Source organism: Bacillus rossius, chromosome 1 (assembly GCF_032445375.1).
Source record: "Bacillus rossius redtenbacheri isolate Brsri chromosome 1, Brsri_v3, whole genome shotgun sequence".
NCBI classification, from domain to species: Eukaryota; Metazoa; Arthropoda; class Insecta; order Phasmatodea; family Bacillidae; genus Bacillus; species Bacillus rossius.
The window spans coordinates 232827574-232843077 of record NC_086330.1 but is presented as its reverse complement, the minus strand read 5'-3'; the positions used below and the strand labels follow the sequence as shown (position 1 = coordinate 232843077).

General features: G+C 33.9%; 1 protein-coding gene across 5 annotated transcripts in view; it reads right to left on the bottom strand.

The window, feature by feature from the left end:
* Window positions 1–15504, bottom strand: part of LOC134527358 (lysophosphatidylserine lipase ABHD12) — a 77630-nt gene that overhangs the window by 46292 nt on the left and 15834 nt on the right. The window contains exon 2 of one of the 5 annotated variants that reach the window (XM_063359973.1): window positions 9283–9459. The exons of the other annotated variants lie outside the window; for them this stretch is intronic. Within the exon in view, the coding sequence (XP_063216043.1) occupies window positions 9283–9380 (98 nt within the window). The 5' untranslated portion in view covers window positions 9381–9459. The remainder of the gene's footprint in view (window positions 1–9282; window positions 9460–15504) is intronic. 5 annotated transcript variants of the gene reach the window in all.

Below are 15504 nucleotides of genomic sequence, written 5' to 3'. Positions count from 1 at the left end.
TTATTTAAAATTTGGCATTATTTGTACCCTGCTGTATAAACATTCTCCAATTTTAGCACTAGCGCCCGTGAATATTTTTACAGTACTTAATACATGTTTTTTTGAGTTAGTTAATGAAGTTTAGAAGTTATTATATTGAATTTCTTTTTATGAGTTTAGAACAAGGTCTGATTAAAGTATTCATATATCTAACAGAGAAATAAGAAGACAGTGTAAATCTAAATCAATGAAGTTACACTTTTTTTTGCTTATAATGTTGATGAATTTGCTAAAGTTTTGTTTATGTTGGTCACTATCAGTTATATTAATATTGTTCTCAATAATACAACCATAGTCTAGTTTAGATATAACCAAAGCTATATAAAGATTAAGTATGGATTCTATTTTAGAGGTATTACATGTAATATATTTAATAAGAACAAGGATTATATTAGCAACTGATAAAAGTAATTTGATATGTTACAAAAAAAATTAAAAACAAGAGAAATACCTAATATTTAACATATTGGGATTTTGTAATAGTTTGATTTGCCAGTTTATATTAAAAATAAATATTTTCTAGAGAAAATTTTTTCATAGTTAAGATTAACCAAGTTAAAATGATATCTTCTACAATAGAAAATATGTCACTCTGAAGCACGTGACAGTCATGTAAGAAAATAAAATTTCATGCAAACAGAATACCAACAGTGTGGTTTAACTCTTTACATCATTAAAGATAGTGAATAAAAAAGGATATAAGGTACCTTCAAGCTAAAAACATGTAATTCAGAACTGAAGTTATTGATAAAAACATAAGAAACTTGATCTTTCAGATAATGTGTGAGCCAGTTTAAATATTTGCAACTTAATTAAAAAATTGATAGTTTTTCAGGTAGTTTATGATGGTTTACTTTGTCGAGGATTTTGCTAAATCAAAACAGCAAGCATAAACTTCTGGAACATTTTAAGAATTTAATGTACATAACATCCTATATGTTCGCCAATATTAAAAAAAAATATTGATTAAACATTTTCTCTTATTCCATGAAGCGAAAATATTGAATATCTTAACCAATTTCATATTATACCTACGAAGGTAGTTATGCAATTATGTTTGACCTCCATCCAAACAATATTACCCTTGTTATTTCCACCCCTTATAGTAATGATATGTGATACAATTTACTATGGACAAACGTTTTTAACAATATTTAAAAAGTTAAACCAAAATAAACATTAATTTGATAGAGTATATGGTAGGAAGTTTTATTTCTTTTCACTTTCAACCCCTTGCAGTAACGGTTTATATTACCAAAAAATTGTTTCAGAAAAAAGGTTTTAGGTAAAAATAATAACAATAACAAACAATTTGAACGGATTTGATAGTGTACCTACTAAGGGAGTTATGAATTTTTTTTAAATTCTACCCTTCATTCTTTCAATCACTTGCAGCAATGATTAGTGTAATCAAAAATTGTTTGAGACAAAAGTTTTAGATAAAAATTATAATATTAATACATAATTTGTACAAATTCGAATTTGTGCCTACGACAGAAGTTATAATTTTTGTCCTCCAACCCTTTTTTTTTAACCCCTTGCAGTTATGGTTGGTTGTATCAAAAACCTTTTCAGAAAAAAGTTTTTGGTATTACTCCTACAAGTTATAATACGTTCAAACATACGAGATATTTTCCATATTATGGAAGTTACAGCGATTTTTCTGTTTTTCAAAAAAATGTCCCATTTCTAAACCTTTGATCAGATATTGCCCATTAACGAACGCAACCTAGATTTTCTACTACTAGATTTTATGAATCAGTTTTGAAAATTGTGACACTTATCGTGTCCACAAAATTAAAAAAAAAAAACACTCAAAAAAAATACACACACGCACACACACGCACACACACACACACAGATATATAGACAATGAAACAAAAAACTATATCAAAAATTTTTTAAGGTTACACTATAGTAATGGCTACAATTTATAGTATCTCTTTGAAATCTACCTAAAAGTAACAGTGGAAGTTATAAATGAATTTGGACCAGTGAGCCCATGGCACATCGACAGCATGCAAATTAATTATAGTGTTTGTAACACACTCAGTACTCGCACATTAGACCAGGGTCGATAATTTGTGAAACAAAAAAAAAATAATAGTAGGATGAAACCCATTGGAAAAGGAAGAGAATATAACAAAAATGAAAAGAAAAATAATTTACGGGCAATCTGAGGTCGGGAAGTGGAAGGGGGTGAGTTTTTAAGGAAAAAAAACGGTTTATCTCAATTTCCGCCAAAACTACATGTCCTATGGAAAAAAATTAAATGGCAAAGTTGTAGGTAATAAAAATATATACAACTTTTTTCACATAACCTCAAAATTTATGTGAAAAATTCAAATAACCAATTTTTTGTTTTATATATTTATCATTTACAAAAAAAAATTTTAGTTTTATGTAATTTGATGAAAACTTACCTTTTTATGTCCCAAACACACTGTAATTTTTTTGATTTAAAATATTTATTTTTTCACCTTATTTTGAATTAATATTGTAAAAGCACCCTAATTTTCAATAAAATTCTCCCATCAAAATATCAGCTTTTTTAAAAAAGTTGGTGGGCTTTTTGTTCGTTGAAATCACTACTTTCTGATGGTGTAAATAAAAATATACATTACTATGGTAAATGTTCTCAGAAAATGCAAAGAAACAAAAAAAACTTGAATCTGAAAAAAAAAAATTTTTAATTATTATGTACAATTTTGAGCTATTTATTAAAATTTACACTTTAATTACTCGAACAACGTAAGATTCCATGTTACATTGATAAACAAAAAAATTGCAAATCGAAATATACTACTATAATTAACAACCAAATAAGTTAATAAAGTTAATATTTAATAAGACATCTACAATATTTTGAGAAAATAGTAGAATCTTCTTTAAATTATATGTGTAGATGCCTATTTATTGCTATTTTAAGATAACTTATATACCTGAGTGACCTACGGAAAAATTTAGCCCATCAAAAGGTATTTCATAGAGAAGTGGGGAAGAGGCTAGGAGGGTCTGGCTCTTACTACCTGTTATTTCGTAGCAGCTGTAAAAACCGTTAGCCAGTATTCGAGATACAGAGCAGTGAACATCATTCATAAAAATACACGTGTAGTCTGAGTTACTTTAAAAGAGAATTGTGACAAATTTACTTTAAAAGAAACTTTTGAAATATACATAGCAAGGTAAATACTACCTGTATTTTAATCTGTATCAATCAGCTCTAAAATAAAAATAGTAATATTTTCTTTCATAAATAGTATGTTTAAAATAAAATAACCTAAAAAATTTAAATTGAATGATAATTTAGTATAAGATTAAAAAATAATAATTTTGTTTATTTTGCACAAAAAATTTTGTTATACTCATGATAAAACTGTAAAGGCAAAATAATAAAAATGTTAATGAAAAGATTACAGTCACAAGGATTTTCCTGTAAACAAGTAGATGATGATGATGCTGATGCTGACAAAATTAAGACCTCGATAGAAATCGCCAGAGATACTAATAAAACTATCATTGTTGTGGGTCAAGATATTAATCTTTTGGTCCTTTTGAATCAATTAAATTCAAATAATCATGACATTCCATTTTACATTGATAAACAAAAAAATTACAAATCCATAAAACATGAAGATTGCAAAAAAAGCATGCGAAAATAGTTGTTCTAAATATTAAAGATAGGATTTTGACATGATAATCATGACATTTATTTTCTCAAGGCAGGTTCTGGAAATGTAAAAGATCTATTTTTCACGTCTAATAGTTTCAAGTATGAATCCTTCAAAAATATTGTTGCATTTCTGCATTGTTTGTCTAGTTGCGATACATTATCTGGATTTGCCGGAAAAGGAAAGAAAAGTATCGTAAATTCATTATTAGATGGTAAAAATGTGTCAAACTTGGCCAATATTTTTTGTAAAAAAGATGAAAACAAAGAAGATATCGAAAAAAATTTATTACAATTAATCAAATCTATTTATAAATGTAAAAATGATAATATAACACTAAATAAATTAAGATTTCGAAAATATCATTTGGCAAAAATTAAATCATCTTTCATATTGGCAAATCTCACACCTATAGAATGTGCAGCAGAACAACATTGTTACAGGGCTTCAAACTTGGCTGGGTAACGAACTGACAGCAACAGATTGGGGCTGGAAGCAACACCAACGTGGCATTATGCCCAAATTTACAGAAAAGGAATTACTTCCGGAAATATTTCTCAAAACTATTTGCTGCAGCTGTGAAACTGGATGTAACAGTTTAAAATGTGGCTGCCGAAAACATGGTTTAAAATGCACACATTTATGCTCAAATTGTCATGGTTCTGAAAAATGTTTCAATGTGGAAGAAAAAAATCTACACGGAAGTTAATGATTCAGATGAAATTGTGGATGAAGAACCGATGCAGACTGGAAATAATATTGGAGACAAAGATGGTGATGGTCTTGAAGATTTCGAAGATCTACTAGAATCAGGAAGGTTTGTCGAATCTAACGATGAAGAAATGCCAACAAAGAGACAAGAACTAATGGATAAGTGATTAGAATTAAAGATAAGGTATTTATAAATAACAAGAATAATGTATTCAAAAATATTACAATGAATAACGTAATCAGTATAAAGTATCTAAATTCAATAGTACGATTTACATGTATAATTATATATTATGAGATTTTCTATGACAAATGTAATTAGAATTTAATAGATCAACTTTTTTACTGAAAAAAATTGCAGCAGTCACATTTTTTAGATGAAATCCCCCTTGAAATCCTATCTTTAATATTTAGAACAACTATTTTCGCATGTTTTTTTGCAATCTTCATGTTTTATGGATTTGTAATTTTTTTGTTTATCAATGTAAAATGGAATCATTAGTTTCTCGAGTAATTAAAGTGTAAATTGTAATAAATAGCTCAAAATTGTACCTAATGATTTTTAAAAAAAAATTCTGATTTGAGTTTTTTTTTTTTTCATTTTTTTTTCTTCTTGCAGTTTCTGAGAACATTTACCATAGTAATGTATTTTTTTTTACACCATCAGAAAGTAGAGATTTCAACGAACAAAAAGCCCACCAACTTTTTTTAAAAAAGCTGATATTTTGACGGGAGAATTTCCTATTGAAAATAAGGGTGCTTTTTCGATATTAAGTCAAAATATGGTAAAAAAATAAATAATTTAAATCAAAAAATTACAGTGTGTTTGGGACATAAAAAGATACGTTTTCACCAAATTTTGTGAAAAAAAAAATTTGTTCCTAAAAGTTAAAAATAAAAAACCAAAACTTGGTTATTTGAATTTTTCACATAAATTTTGAGGTTATGTGAAAAAGTTGTATATATTTTTATTACCTACAACTTTGCCATTTAACTTTGTCATTTAGGGGGGTTTTCGGATAGACAAACTGCGTATCTTGGGCGCCACCACGTGTAGGGGCACGTGGACCCGGCCGTAGACTCCTGGCTCGGGGCCGTGACGTGACCCGTGTGGGGACTAGGCTCGACTCCCCCTTTGTGCAGTAGCACTAGTGGGCTCTTAAGGCGTCCCACACGCCTTGGGACTCACGCGGCTGCTCAGTGAAACTCTCAGAAGTCTAGGGAAAGCTCTTTATTGATGTCGAGCGGCACAAGGAAATAAAATGTTACATAAGTAATTACGTGAAAAGAGTTATTCACTGATACACTGAAATAACATGGCAACAGGAATATTACCTCGGCTTAAAGGCTGACCAGGTCACCTCGTGACCTGGCCTCGAAAGTTTGTTACGTATTAAGAAATAAAATATCCAACTGGATTTAAATAATTACGTTAAAGAGCCATCCTCCCGGGGTAGACCTCGAGGAAAAGAAAAAGGTTTAAGAAATAATTATGGAGTGACGGATGTTAACAGATCAGTGAAACTAAAATATTGAAGTCGACGAGGCGCGCGCAGGCCTTCTACCCCGGGCGGCGAACGGAAGCTGACTGACGAGGCCAGGGCATCATGGCTGCCGGGAAGCGTTAAGTTCCCATTATGTTACCAGGTAGATACCTGGTGACATATTAACATGAAAAACCCTCTTAAACACTAAGCAAAAACTGACCACAGTGATTTATCATTACCAAACTTAACTTATTTTTAATTTATTCGTTAAAGTTCAAAAAAGTAGTTGCGGGCGCTGCATCGTCCTTACTAACTAAAACTTAAAACATAAACACTTAGGAATTTAAAAAAAAGATGAAAATAAAAGGTTTACATTACAATTACTTATTATTTTAATTAAGTTTTTACGGGAACCTGGCACTGAAGCTACTGCCTCTTGCAGGACCAAGGCTCACATGCACACACACCTGCACATGGGGTGGGAGGTTTGAAATAGAGGGTGGTCATGGGAGGAGAGGGGTGGCGACGGCGTGAGGCACATCGGGCTTAGGGAGGGCATAGCCCTGGTCAATGTCAACTTTTTTTCCATAGGACAAATAGTTTTGGCGGAAATTGAGATAAACCATTTTTTACCCTTAAAAACTCACCCCCTTCCACTTCCCGACCTCAGATCGCCCGTAAATTATTTTTCCTTTCATTTTTGTTATATTCTCTTCCTTTTCCAATGGATTTCATCCTACTATAATTTTTTTTTTCACTTTTTACTATTTTCAAAGGCTTCAGCCCTAGTCTACATGGTGTGTAACATATAACCTTGTTAGCAAGCAAATCCATGTGTTCTAAAGTTGCAAATAGTACACTTAAAATACAAAACTTGTACAAGAAATTTTTTATAACTCTTTAAAATAATACAGAGTGTGACAAATATGAACAACTTGTGTTTTAAATATATTTCTGAATGCCAATCACATGTATTTTCTGCACCAGCTGCTAGAATTCGCTGCCGGAGCAGCTAAGTTGACAAACAAAATATTCAATTTGCAGATCAAAATTTTAAACTAAATTGTCACGTTGTAGAAATTTTGTTGGAGTGTAAGAGGTCCTTGCTCTTGTTGGCGGTGTTATTTTCGAGCACGCTTGCGAGCCACCAAGTTCTACGGTGTCTGGGGGCATTGGCCAGCCTGGTTTGTAACTGCCGAGTTTATTTTCTGTGCATGTACGAAGAACTGGCTGTACGTGCTCGTGTCGCCATCTTGTGCCAGGTATGTGAAGCTTGGCTGGGCGTAGCAGAGATAGCAGAGATAGCTTGGTCACACGGGGGCGTTGGTGTAAACATCCGGCCTGTTTTATTTCCCCCGTGGCATTTTCCACTGAACTGGTGTTCCCGTGACTATGTGATTTTGAAATAATAAATTGGCCTCCCATGGAGGGTCCGGGGCTTTTTGCCTCTGGTGTTGCCTCGCGTGCGCTGTGTGTTGCTGCCGTGCTGCTACATGACTACTAAGAGAGGGATAGGTAAGATGGCGTACCTCGCGTACAGGTACATTAATATTTAAGATCGGCCTTGGCCTGAGGTACTAATGTACAAAAGGGGCTTTGTGTAAGTTGTAGAAGTTGTAGTAGAATAATTATTATTTACTAAGGGTGGTGTTGTGTCTTAGTAGTTGTACGGACTTGAAGATAGATATTTTTTTTTTTTAGCTAATAACAGTTAGTTTAGATGTAAGATTATGTGTGGCAGACATATGAGCTAGTTTTTTTTTTAGGGGGAATCTGAAAGTTAAGGAACTTAAATTAACAGAAATGAATACAAAGCCTTAGAATTATGTTAAATGCATTGCACTCATGAAATGTAATAATTTAGTGTAAGATATTTATTTTTTATGTTACTTGTCATTGACCGATATTCTATTTTTATTGTGTTAAGTAAATAAAAACAAGAGAAATGATAACAGAATACTTTTTTAATGTTTTCAGCTAATACCTACAAACACCCCCCCCCCCCCTCCCCCCCCACCACATACAATCCTTTCCAACTCCTGTACAGGAGGAGACAGATCTAGGTACCAGGTCTACCACTACCCCCTCCTTTTTTTCTTATAATTATAATGTTAAAGAAAACTTTTTTTTTCAGACAAGTATGATATGGCATCTTCCGGCAGGCTGTTGAAATGAGCTTACCATAATATTATTAAACGGCTCTGGTAAAAGAAAAAAAAACTTCAAATATTGTACACTCCGGCTTTGAACCTAGTTTTGGACATGGAATTTTATTAAAATACTGTCCATAGTGTTAAAATTCATTAAACTGTTAATATTATAAAGTTTTGACTTTGTGAGCTTTGGTTCACACCATCCACCACAGACGGCAGCACCGTGGTTGTTACACATTTTCGTTCCTTGACTTCCGTCGCATTCACAAAATTATTCCCACCAAATTCTGTACACTGAGAACTAAGAAGTTACGCATTAAAATTTTTCCCAGGTGCACTCAAATTGTAAGCGAATGTCCAAAGCCTCCAGTCAAATACATAGTGAAACCTTGAGATGGGGAGATTGCAAAAAAAGTACCCTAGAAACAAGTATTTACTGATGGTTTAATACTGATGACAGGGAATGCCACAGATGTACCAAAGGGTGTCCACTTAAATTCTATCATAAAATATCATGACTTTATTTTTCACTTATGATAAAATTCCGTGATTTTCAAGTCGCTACAACTAGAAAGCAAAATTACAAAAAAAGTAAATTCTCATCATTTGACAAAATAATTTTTGTTAACAGTTTTAAATTTCTTATATTGTAACTATTTTTTTTTTACTTAGATGATTTCATAAAACCAAAATTAGTTTAGTACAGCTTCAACTCTCTTTTACTTAAGTACAGACTTTTTCCATATTTATTTTAGTTTTACTGTGGATGCCAATAACACATTTAAATTAAAATGTGTACAGAACTACACTAAAAAAAAACAATTAGGTAAGTTATTCTTGTACAGTGTGATAAATAGACATTGGTTTAGTTTGATGCCAATTATCAATTGAGCAGTTACGTAATTCCTACTTGTTATGTAGCCACACTATCTTAACTTCATCATCCTATGCACCTTATTAAATAGGCCGATGTGTTATGTGGACAGCAAGCAGGTACTTGGTTAGATACTCAACCAGTGAGGTATAGAAACTGAATGTAACTGAATAGACTATAGCTCAACCATTATCTCAATAAATGCACAAATTTAAGTAAAAGTGAAGTCACACAACAAGCAACGAGCGAAAATGGTAAGACTGCCCTTGGTTCTAAATGAACGCCAAGTGAAAGTGAACAGGCGCAGCAAAGCGAGTAGCCAGAGCCCTGCACCGTACTGTACTTACATGCCAGAGGCCCACAGAACGAGGGGCCCACTCGACAGCACTGCCACGGTAACCAGCAGTTTCCACATCACTCTAGTCCCACACATTACTGCTACCATTGCACACCCTACAGCATGCTACTCTGACACAACCAAAGACAAGAAAACAGTAGAGCTAGAAAACAACTATGCACAGTACCTGAAACAGAAAAAAACACGCACAAAAGTCAGGAACATTATTTTAGAATTAAGTATTCATTAAATGTTTTATGCTAGACAATTCCCCATTCTATAACTGACCCAGGCTATTTAACAAATAAGTGATAGGCACATGTGTGTTGAGAACAACTAAAATTCTCAAGATTCTGCAGATGGTTGTGGAAAAGGATGCATATCAAAATTTTTATCATGCATTACCACTGAGTTATTCATATGTTTCAAAGCAACTCACATTTGTGAAAAGCATGTAGTATTCTAAGAAATATTGTAACTAGTTCACAGCAGAGCAATTAAAATTTTAGTTTAGAGCCACTTCATTAACTGACGGTGTCAAATATTCATCATGCTCACAAACACTAAAATCTCCTTATAACTGTCTCTGAATGTGGCACAGTTTGTAAGTAAAAGAGGATAGTGTAATAACAGGAGCAGCAGAGTGACGCTCAAATATGGGAAGCAGATTTTAAAAGATTTAGTTACGAGGAGATAAAGGGCTTGGAGGACGTGGGGCTTAGCATCAAATCAGCCAAAGGACTTTGATTCTAATTGTATTTAGGCTTCACATCTTGTGTAGCATTTGCCTAGTGATTTAGGGTAAAACTTGGAAAACAGAAATGAGAATGGGCCTGACCGGGATTCGCACCAGATTCCTAGGAATGAGAGTCAAGTGTTTTACCGCTGCGCCGACTAAATCCGTGGTCCATGAACGAACTGAACAGCAACAGCACAATTAAGTAAATAAATAAAAAAACATATGCTTATAACTTAAGTAACAAAGTAACTACAAGTATGTTACTACTTTTAATTATCTTCCCTGTAATTTTATTATATTATAATAATAAAGTGCTTTTACTATAGTAAATGATTTTAACAATTTCAATTAGTCGTCAAAAGTTTAGATTCATTCAAGATAATGGATCAAACCTTAATTTTAAAAAAACCACAATTATATATAACTTGTTTGGTTATTTTTTAAATAGCACACGAATTGAGAAAAAAAGTAATTGGAAGATGTACTAATTTATATATATATATACACACACATATATACATATATACATATATATACACACACATATATACATATATATACACATACACACAAACACACACACACACACATATATATATATATATATATATATATATATATATATATATATATATATCTGCTACAGCAGATTTTGTTCACACAAGGATAAGAAACAAATACACAAGCATGGGAATAACCAACTATGATTACTTATCTGTATGTATGTAATCCATTCATAACTTTTAGGGGACTGCATTCATATGTCTGATATTACAGAAGTTCTACAGATTTGTATTTAAATATTAATACTAGTTAATGTGCAATAAAATTGATAATACCAATGAAACTAATGACACCAGTAAATTAGTTACATAGGTCTTAATTTCACTATGGAAATGTACACTATCAGAGTACGCTGTATACATTTTTCATTTTGAATTTTAATTACATGTGCACATTATATAAAATAAATATCTTGAAATTTATATTCAACTATCTACATGGAATATGTATTTCATAAAAGGTTTTTATCAATAGTTAGCTACAAAAATTTTGCAGAAAAATTATAATTTCGTTAAAAGATCTTGCAAAATGTCTAAATCATCTTCTTAGTCACACCAGAGTATTCTGATGCAACAATCCAACAATTGTCCAACAATGACTAGTTCCAGATAAACGGCCAGTGATGAATTGGGAAGAGAGTGTAGTTCCTGGAGAAAAACAGAAGGACCCTCTTATTGAAATCTAGTATACTTAGCTAATACAATATGAGTTTTGGGAGTAAGCTAACCCAAGCTGTGACTTAATGCAGGTTAGAACCAAAACATAATTAGCATCATATTTTCAAGGATTTCAAGTAAGGACGAAAGAATTCTTTCACACATGTTCCCTTAGACGTTCAGTTAACAAAAATGTAAGTACCTATGTTCACACCGAAAGTATTGTAACAGCTCCCAGTTTTTGAAGTAAAATGGGGAACAGTTGTAATTCAGTAATGGTCAACAGAGAAACACATTTGTTCCAACTCAATGTATGGCCAGAGTTACAAAATTTTACTTAAAGAACAAATATAATCTTCTTCAGTGCTGTGCCACAAATTTGAGATATTTGGCACAAATTTATTTATTTTTAAATTCCCTAACATAAACTTGGTTAGCCCATTGTTTATCCTGATCACCCCCTCCTCCATCTTTTCCAGGAACTACGCCCAGAGCAACGACCGGGGGCATTAACCTCCCTAGGCCGCGAGGACATCTCGCTAGCCGGCAAAAGGCCTGCTTTCGCCATCCGGTGGCGACGAGGCCAACTAACTTAACTTAGTTCAGCGCTGGAGTGCGCCCTCTAGCAGCCGCAATCTGACCTCTCTCTAGTTCTCTTTTTGACCAACAGAGCACGATCCAGTTGGACCCATAAGGGCCAGGCTTATGCGAGTCCCCCTAGCGGGACTTTTGCGTAGTAAACCCGAGTTGCTTCCGCCTGTTCCCTGACAGAGCGCACTGCTTTCAGACTGTGATTAACCTCTGATGCCCCTTCAGTTAGGCTACCAGCCACATTTGTTTCTTTTTCTTTGGATCGGCAGAGCGAGCCCCCCGCGCGCTACCTCCAGCCACTCAGAGACTAGTTGCCCCACTCCCTACACCTCCGGGCCCCTACACAAGTTCTTAATTACAAGCAGTTTGATGCATTGAGGGAATCATCCTTCTGTTGTCACTGTGATCGCACCTCTTCGGTGCTTATCGCCCACGACTTTATTTTGGAAGCAGTCTTGCCGCAACTAAAGTAAGGGATGTGATCCCTAGAGCCCAGGAGTGATCCCAAGTTTTTTATTTTTTTATTTTTTTATTTTTTAGTCTGCTAGTCTTTGTAGTTCGGATTACTAGATAATCTCGTTAGCATGACTCGCACGTGGCTACCGCGAGCATTCGTGCAGCTTCCGAGAGAGTGATTTTCTTCATTCCACCCCCAGAATGGTAATTGGAAAATTCAACGCCCTTTTGCCTACAGTTGGCTCACTATTTAACGTTTGTCCTAACTTCTTCGATTCTTGTTGCTTTGCTCTTTAATTTATACTCTTGACTACTGGACCTACTTTCTCGTTTGGTTCCAGTGGAGTCCATGAGATGGTGCAAGAGTGCAGGGTTTTCTCCAGCTCAAGCCCATCCCGGAATACAACTATATTTACACCTTTCCCTCTGGAATGGATTCTACAAGTATCCCCCACTTCTAGTAACTGCCAGTGAACAGTCAACGATTAAATATTGTAAAATAAAATAATATATAGTCCCGCACTGGTTGTGCTAACAAATGTTTCAACTTTATAATTAAATTTATTCATCTATTTTTTGTGAAAACATGATTGTTAAATTTGTAAAATTTATAATCTATTTGTAATTGAATACTTCTGACGGCTGGGGCTCCCCTATTAATTCTGATCAGTGTAATTTTGTAATTTCCGAGATTATCAAAAGAAAACAATGAAAATCACAATAAAAAGGGTAAGCTTTAAGCAAACTTCTTCCTTTTTTATTCATTACTTCAAATACGATCCATTTTCTACTTCCTATTGTGAGAAATTAAGATCCTTTTCTTTTTATATTTTTCCCTTGTGTACCTCTCTTTGAGTATACTGTTGTGTCTTTCGCCCACTTAAAGCAGCTTCCAGGGCTTTTATAACAAAATTAATATAAAGGTTTCTTTAACTACAAAAGTGCAGTAACAGTGCATCACAATTAAAGTGCTATTATGTGTTCTTGCTTATAACACATCAAGCTGTGTGTAACCAATGTTGTTAATCATACAACAAACTTCAACAAAGACAAGGAATTAGGGTCTGAAAGCATTTTACTGGGTCACTGAGCAAGAATACCCCCAAATCATTCATTAGCTTTTCAGGCAAGCAAGGAGTAGAATTAGCTAGACACCATACAACACACCTCCAGACTAGCAAACTAAACTTCAGGAGTCATTATACGAGGGTTATTTTTTTTTCAACCTCCGATCGGCTGTAATAAAAAAACGGGAATGAATTGGGAAATTATTTTAATGTCAAAAGAAACGTACATCTTTACTCTATTTTTCCACATAATCACCGTGCAGATAGAGGCATTTGTCGTACCGATGCACCAGCTTTCCAAATACCCTCTGCATAAAATGATGCCTCCTGCCTATTCAGCCACATTTTAACAGTGCCCTGCAGTGTGATTACAGTTTCATTTCTCCATGGCATGCCCATTAATCGATACCCTAATCGCTCGTAAGGGCCACATACTCGAAGAATTGCCTTCTCTACGCAATCAAACGTGTTTTAAAATATCTAAGGAGTAGGCTACACGTCATAGGTTGTATAAGAATATTTCGGAGGGAGCTAACCAAGGATATTTTATCATGCATACAGATAAAGTGATATTTTAAGAGTAGTATTATCCCCCCCCCCCCCAACACCACCACCAAACTGATGGATTTATTGGCACATCCGTACATAAAAAAAAACTGCTCCAGAATCTGCACCTGAATCGTCTTAGTGGGAAAAAGGTGTACATAAATTACGATCACTGAGGTTATACAGAAGGTAATAGGCCAGAGTAAGTGATTAGGAGCAAGGAATACCAATGCAATAAATATGCCATTGATATATATATATATATATATAAAAGAAAGTCGTGTTAGTTACACTATTTATAACTCAAGAACGGCTGAACCGATCTGGCTGAAAATTGGTAGGGAGGTAGCTTAGAACCAGGAGACGGACATAGGATACTTTTTATCCTGTTCCCGGGGAAAAAAATAAATAATAGTTTAAAAAACTAAAAAAACACGCTTTATATAGAAAACCAAACTAAAAAAATAGAAAATCAAGAAAGTATATTGTTCAAAATAATCATAACCCACTCTCACTTTTCATTTAATTAAATGTCACTTTTCATTTAATTAAATGTCACAATATTTAGTAGACTTTGTTTATATCGCGCCAAAGACAAACTGAAAGAAAGGAGTTCGCACATGAGCGACATGGTTTTCTTTACAATGTGCGAACTCTTTTCTTTCAGCCTACTAAATATTGTGAAATTATATAAATTGACGAAAATCTTATTTTGCAAATTTAATAATGGAATAATCTTATCAAATTAGTATATTGTCATCGGTCCTCGATAAATCTACAAAGTTTGAATGTAATCTGGCCGTTTAAAGTGGGTCAAAATCGTACCCAAAGGAGTCGTTTACAAACATTCAAACAAACAAACATACAGGTGAAGCTAATATAAAGCGTGTAAAAAAAGTGGTATAAAAAAACGCAACTGAAATCAAAACGAAAAATTTATCAGTCAAAACATCAGCCTAGCTGTTCATTTGTTAAAAATGGTATAGCAAAACGCAACTGACATGGAATAACAAAACACAACTGACAGCTAAACGTAATGTTGTCTATGGTTAACTATGGTTGAAAATTTGACAATTAACAAAACATAACTGACAGCTCAGCGTAATGTTGTCTATGGTTAAGTATGGTTGAAAATTTGACAATGTAAAATTTTAAAGTTGACCGGTTGATGTATTTTTTTCGAGTTTCTATTGGCTTATCGTGCCGATATTATCATTAACAATACACTGCCGCGACCAAGACGATCAAATCTTCCCCGACAAGGCCGTAATGCAACTAGGATTCGAAACATTGCGAATGAAAGGACTGAGGAAGAACAAGAAATTGCACGTGGAGAGCGCCGCGTTAGTATGGCTCGACTTCGTGCTTCTCAATCACAAGAGCAAAGCGAGGCAGCCCGTGAAACGGCTCGGTTGGCAATGCGAAATCGTCGAGCAAACCTCAGAGATCAACAACTAGATAATTTTCGACGCACAAGAAGAAATTTATCAAATACTGATTTGAAACGAGCAGCATTTCGATACGATTGCAGCACTGATTACTGCTTGCATACTAGCGTTCGCATAGGGCCAATGGACGTTGTTTGCGAGTTTGTGGCGCATTGAAGTTTTCCG